This window comes from Aotus nancymaae, unplaced genomic scaffold, assembly GCF_030222135.1.
Source record: "Aotus nancymaae isolate 86718 unplaced genomic scaffold, 86718_ANA_hifiasm-v0.15.2.pri h1tg000011l, whole genome shotgun sequence".
Taxonomy (NCBI): Eukaryota; Metazoa; Chordata; class Mammalia; order Primates; family Aotidae; genus Aotus; species Aotus nancymaae.
This window is the reverse complement of record NW_026988422.1, coordinates 37763145-37770000: the sequence shown is the minus strand read 5'-3', so window position 1 is coordinate 37770000 and position 6856 is coordinate 37763145. Positions and strand designations below refer to the sequence as shown.

At 42.2% G+C, this 6856-nt stretch overlaps 1 protein-coding gene across 6 annotated transcripts in view; it reads left to right on the top strand.

Moving 5' to 3' along the window:
* The window catches only part of MEIS2 (Meis homeobox 2), a 209091-nt gene extending 207841 nt beyond the window's left edge, over positions 1-1250 (top strand). For all 6 annotated transcript variants that reach the window (XM_064374835.1, XM_064374832.1, XM_064374831.1 and 3 more), the window contains one exon: positions 1-1250. This exon is cut by the window's left edge and continues 183 nt beyond it. Coding sequence is in view for 3 of the 6 variants with exons in the window: in XM_064374832.1 (XP_064230902.1) it covers positions 1-104 (104 nt within the window). In the remaining 3 variants the exon portion in view is untranslated.
* The last annotated feature ends 5606 nt before the right edge of the window (positions 1251-6856 follow it).

The following is a 6856-nucleotide window of genomic DNA, read 5'->3' as shown; positions in this document are numbered from 1 at the left end:
CCCCTACCCACCCTGGAATGACTATGTCAGCACAGAGCCCCACAATGTTAAATTCTGTAGATCCCAATGTTGGAGGACAGGTTATGGACATTCATGCCCAATAGTATAAGGGAACTCAAGGGAAAAGGAAACACACGCAAAAACTATTTTAAGACTTTCTGAACTTTGACCAGATGTTGACACTTAATATGAAATTCCAGACAGCTGTGATTATTTTTTACTTTTGTCATTTTTCATCAAGCAACAGAGGACCAATGCGACAAGAACACAAATGTGAAATCATGGGCTGACTGAGACGATTCTGTCCATGTAAAGATCCTCTGGAAAAAGACTCCGAGAGTTATAACTACTGTAGTATAAACATAGGAACTAAGTTAAACTTGTACATTTCTGTTGATCACGCCGTTATGTTGCCTCAAATAGTTTTAGAAGAGAAAAAAAATATATCCTTGTTTTCCACACTATGTGTGTTGTTCCCAAAAGAATGACTGTTTTGGTTCATCAGTGAATTCACTATCCAGGAGAGACTGTGGTATATATTTTAAACCTGTTGGGCCAATGAGAAAAGAACCACGCTGGAGATCATGATGAACGTTTGGCTGAACCTCATCACTCGAACTCCAGCTTCAAGAATGTGTTTTCATGCCCGGCCTTTGTTCCTCCATAAATGTGTCCTTTAGTTTCAAACAGATCTTTATAGTTCGTGCTTCATAAGCCAATTCTTCTTCTTCTTATTTTGGGGGGACTCTTCTTCAAAGAGCTTGCCAATGAAGATTTAAAGACAGAGCAGGAGCTTCTTTTCCAGGAGTTCTGAGCCTTGGTTGTGGACAAAACAATCTTAAGTTGGGCAGCTTTCCTCAACACAAAAAAGTTATTAATGGTCGTTGAACCATAACTAGGACTTTATCAGAAACTCAAAGCTTGGGGGATAAAAAGGAGCAAGAGAATACTGTAACAAACTTCGTACAGAGTTCGGTCTATTAATTGTTTCATGTTAGATATTCTATGTGTTTACCTCAATTGAAAAAAAAAGAATGTTTTTGCTAGTATCAGATCTGCTGTGGAATTGGTATTGTATGTCCATGAATTCTTCTTTTCTCAGCACGTGTTCCTCACTAGAAGAAAATGCTGTTACCTTTAAGCTTTGTCAAATTTACATTAAAATACTTGTATGAGGACTGTGACGTTATGTTAAAAAAAAAGGTGTTAAGTCACAAAATGCGGTAATAAATATTTCATTTTTGATTTTTTGTTAGGCTTTTGCGTTTTTAATGGTTTTAGGACAAGGTTGCACAATGCCGACTCTATACAGTGTTAAAGGCAGGTGACAGCTTTTCCCCCCAGCAGTTGAGTATATTTTAAACTTATCAGTAATCTTTAAGGTAATCATCTGTAGCCTTTCAACGTCTGTTGGGCCTATACGTTCCACCAGCAGAAAGCTGCTGAAGGTACGAAACTATGTGTACGTGATGAGCCAGGTTGAAAGATCCCCTTGAACATGCCAATCTCCTTTTTAGATGCATGATGTTAAAACATATATACTTTCAGATAAAGCTTTTCATGGTCATCCTCTGCCAGAATAAAGGACTTTTCAGGGTTAAGTTTACAACATAAGAAATAATGTCTGTGCTCAAAGGTAATTTATCTGCCTGTGTTTTTTCTCTGTCGGTCTTACTACAATATTGTTGGATATGTAAATGACAATTTACATATGGGTGTTCATAGATAAGTAAACAACTTCTATGGAGTTTGAAATGCTGACTTTAAAAGATTACTTACTAATATTTTATAAATTATACTGTGGTATATTTTTATTTCAGACACCTCCATGTGCAGGGATGCTAGTGTGGTGATTTGATAACTAAACTTACATATTTCTCTGAAAACAAAACAAATGGATGGTATAATGCCATTTTCAAAATTTTATGCAACATTCCTGGAAGTCTGTATCATTAGCTTATTGATGCTGCACAGTGTCTGCTAAAGTGTGCAAAAAGGGTGAGGTATTTGCATGTCCCCTCAATTTTCAAATAAATATACTATCCTGGAATTTTGTACTTAAATTTGGAATCTTTGTTTAGAAGGAATGAATGTTAGCTAGATATGTGATGTCAACCGGATAGGGAAACAATTCACTGTCTCTACAAACTTAAACTTGGAAGAAATCCATAGTTATATCTTATTTAGGGCTCTTCCATCTTTCCATTTCAGACTGCATTTCTGGAAGTTCTATATAAATGAACAAGGAAATAAACTTCTATTGTTCTGTATTTTAGTTAGGTGGAATTTTTATAAATACATTTATCAGTTTAAGTGATGTGTTGCTGTTTAAACATAGAAATAATGCTTCTGACACAAACTAACTTAGTAGAGAAATTCTGTGCCACTTGGAAAAAAGAGCTAGCGTCCCTCTCATTTTTGCTATTCTATTTTACATGAAGTCTTTTTGTAAATTCTAAATATTTGCCGGTTTTTACTTTAAATGCTTTTATGTAAACTGAAAATTCGCCATTATAAATCAACTCTCACATCAGCTGGGGGAAAAAAAAACTTTTTTTTTTTCTTTCAGTAAATGCTGAAGGGTTTACTTGGTAATTGGCTCATGTTTAGGATGTCTTTTATGAAATTATTAAGTTATCTCATTGAAGTTTAGAGCCCAGAGCTTTCAATCCTTGGTTTTAATGAATAAAGTCATCTCATGCTTACTTGCTTCACCAAACCCACATCCTATCCTGTTAACTTTAACCCTCTTAAACGTTTGAAGATGAATGATAATTGTAATATTGGTTTGCATTACCTTGCTCTCCCCCACCCCCAACCCCAATCTAAGAAAGAGAAATGATAGATTTGTCCAAGTTTTATAATGCTTTTTTTACACCACCCCGGAAGGCACTTGCTCCTATCTCGGGTTTACTATTTAGTGTAAAGAGTTCCGATTTGGGTATATTTAAGAAAGACTCAGCTGTCAAAAGCAAAGAAACTGGGAATGGTGTTTTGACAACCATATAGTGTTAAAGGAAATACTGTAGTCTGAATAAAATTGCTTATGTTCTCCAAAACAAGAGTAATATAAAAACACTTTTTTATTTATATGAAAAAGCAAAAGCAGAAATAAATTCCAAAGGTTTCCCTTTCTTTAAGAAATTCTGAGAGAACTGCAGTCGCCATCTGTTAAGGGTTGGGAATTGAGCAAGAAGCCACATTTTAAACGAAAAAGAAAAGACCAGGAAAGTCTGTGTCTTCCGTCCACCCCTCCTCTATCCCACCCCCCAGGTCAGCACCCCTCACGCCTCCCACCTCTCACCCTCGTTGGAGTCCACCAAGACCCTCCTGCCTCCTCACCTCCTCCCACCCCCGCGGGCCTGTTAACCCGGAGCAGATTTGGGAAGGGAAATGTGGCTAATATCTCTAGCAGCTGTCAAAGGAGGGACCTTCCTTCAAAGGGACTGGACAGGGATCCTCCACAAGTTCCCCATTAGTCTAGCAGGCCAGCAATTTGATAAGGAGCCTGGACTCCCGGCTACAAGTTGCCACTCTGTTAGAAAGTCCGGTGTCCGGGTGTCTGGATGCGCAGAGTGGCCCCAGAGTCCAGGCTGCAGCCCCCGCTGCCCACCCAGCGGGGTTGGTGCGGACGTGCGTCCTGGAGCCTAGGATGAGGCAGGACAGAGGCTTGGGCTGCGGCAGAGTGGGGTGCAGAGGGCTACCTCGGCCCTCATCTGGCCTTTCCGGGGCGTGTATGTTAGAGTTAGACCAACGTGTTGCAAACTATGGGGGCAGCAGGGGGCCGGTCCCAGTTACAGTTGAAGTCATCCACTCAGGGCGTCGCGCACCCAGGCGGGCCCCCTCCTTCGGGGCCCGGACTGGGAGAAGGTGCCGCGGGAGGGAAATGGTGGTCTGAGGGGGGAGGCCGGTCAGATTGTGATGAGAATGGAGACCGTCGGGGCAGTGTTTGAAGGGAGGTTTTAATATTAATAGTTTCGGTGTAGAGACAGAAGGGAGATTGCGTCTACGGCTCCTCCGGGCAGACTCTGGGTGACAGGGATGATGGATGATCCAGCAGAGCCCGACAACTCCTCCCCCCCAGCCCCAACAGTGTCAAAGCTACTTTAGCTGAAGCTTTAGAAATAAAATAAATAAACAGCATCATCACCCCCCTTACTCTTAGAACACCTCCACCCTCACCCCCCGCTTCCCAACATCGATTTATGGATCATTATGAATCAATTACTGCTCTCAATACCTTCCCATTGGCTTAAATAAAAACAGTCGAAAGATGAAAACGTGGGGTTCGGTGGAGATTTTTTTCCCTGATAAGAACAATCGCAAAATCCATTATCTCATAATGAGAGGCGCTGGGTGAGGAGGTGAAGAGAAAGGACCGGGTCACCCAGTACATAACTGGGGGGAACGCAGAAAGGGGGGTGTCACCCAGATGCTGCCTTTGTTTTCTTGCAGATGGGTTTGGTTGGCTTGTTGTTTGTTGGGGTTTGGGGAGCGGGGTAAACTAGCGTGAGAATTAGATGCCTACAAGTTTTGTGACCTAATTATTTAATTCCTTTGGAGAGACCCCTTTGAATGTGCGTCTCGGCAAACATCAGATGTTGTTGGTAGTGAGGTCACACATGGGAAAAGGTGTGGAGGAATGGGTCCGTCTGGAGGGCGGATTTTCACTTTGTTGTGAGCAACTGTGCGCGGGAGGGTTGGCCGCCGGGTGGGGAGATCGTCCCTCTCCCCTCGCCCCCCGCCGCTGGCTGTTTTTGTCGTTGGAACTGGTTTGGATCTGGGGCTGGCCGTCCCCTTTCGCCCCCACCCCCACCTCGGCCGCCCGAGGCTTTTCTTCCCTCTCCTGCCTCTTCCGCGGCGGGGCTCGAGGTTCTCTAGGTGTTTCTATGACTACATTGTGTGTGTGGGAGGGTCAGACGTGGGGGTTGCCCGCGAGAGGGCCGTTCCTGGGCGATCATTTATCAATGTCACCCACATAATGATTCTCTCTGCAGCCTCCTATTGATGAGGATAATTACATTAGCTCAGAGTGACTGATCAATGAAAAACCACCACACAAAAACTTCTTTACTCCTCTATAATACCAAAAACCGATACAGAAATAACATAGAAAGCCTGATTTTCTTTCCCTTCCCTGTCCGCCAATGGATTCTGGACCCTCTGCCTTTCCCCCTACCCCCAACCCCAAAAAAGGGACGGAGGAGTAAAGTAAGAAAATAGACCCAGGTTTGTTTCGTTTAAAGGAGGATGCAATTCTGCCCGTGAATGCATTCTCTCTAAATGTTGGCTTCATCCTTCCTTTGGTAGAGAATATCAACGGATTTGCTAATGTGAGTTGCTTTTAGACTAGTCTGTGATTTTCCTTTCTTTTTTAATTCTTTCTTCCCTTTTGGGTATTTTTTTTTTTCTGCTTCAAGAAAGGAAATAATTCTTTTTACAAATATCTGGTAAAAGAAATGATTCTAGGTCTTCTTTTTAAAAAGCGTTTGGCTAAGTCGGGTTATCTTTTGTCTTTATCACTTCATAAAGTAGCGCAATTAAAGATGTGGTGTTGCATGGGCATAAAAGGTGAATCCATTACACGGCGACATAATACGCTATATTCTCGCCTGAAAGTTTGAAGCTAAATTACGATTTCGCTTTTTCTAGACTTAAAAATCAATATTTTCTCAATTAAAGCGAATTTTAATGCTTTACTTGCGAGTTGTTAAAGGCGCTGTAAATTTTATTGTAATGCTTCTTGACTTCGGAGTAGATGCAGGAGACGGGTTGATTCTCGTGGTCTTTTTCCTCTCGAGAAAACTAGCCCAGGAACATCCCATGGTTTCATATCAAAGTGAAGCAACAAAGGTAAGAAGGGGTCTGAGAGGGACGGGGCAAAAGAGCCCGCCAAGGAAGCCCACCAGCGCCAGAGGCCATTGTCTTGTCTATTTTCACCTCTCTGCGTCCGGCCTCCTGAAAGTGACAGAGGTGTCCATTTTACTCTCATCTTTCTCAAAGGGGAGCACGTTCGACTCACATCTGCTCTTTAATGGTCAGAAAAGGAGCTGCATTTGGGGAACATTCTAAACTCCTCCCAGTGTCCCCCTTTTCTCTTCCCTTTCCTTATTTAACCAAATGGTAACTTGGAACGGGCTCGTTCACAAATTTGGCCATATTTAATGTGTTCTGGCCTCTATATCAGAAATTATTCCTCACTCTCAGGAGTATGCACTGTTTACAGATGTTTTCTCCTTCCACAAGTCCCACCTAGTAAAAGTTCCCGCAGAGAATTAACTGTGGTGTGTTAATAGCCCAGGTCTGCTACTGCTCTCTCCTGCAAAGATGAAATCTGGTAACCGGGAATATGGCATTGAACTAATGCTGGGGAGCTGCTCAAGGCCAGCAGAAACCCAAAGACTTGAGAATTCTAAGGCCCACTGACTTGATGGGAAATAAAGTAGTGAAACTTTCAGAAAGTAAGGCATCAAGGAGAAGAAGAAAATGAGGCCAGGAGGGAACATAATGAGAGAAGAATAGGACAAGGCAGAAAAATGAGCCTTGGGGACCTCTTTATAATTTAAAAAGAAATAATAATGAAGGGAAATTGAATATCTAAGGCTTGCTATTACATTTTTTTGAAGCCAATATCCGTTTAAGAATAAATCCTCAGAGATGCCAGGAAGGGCCTGAGTTTCCAAATGGGACTACTCACAAAGTTTCTTTTGCAGTTCCCTCTTCTGTTAATTTGCTGGGAATGAGAAGACTAGGGCACAGGCGATGTGTGTGGTGCACAAGGGCTTAAGTAAGAGTATGATGGGAAGGGGCACCTAGATATAATGAGGCTGCTGTTTTAAGCTGAAAAGAAAAGAGG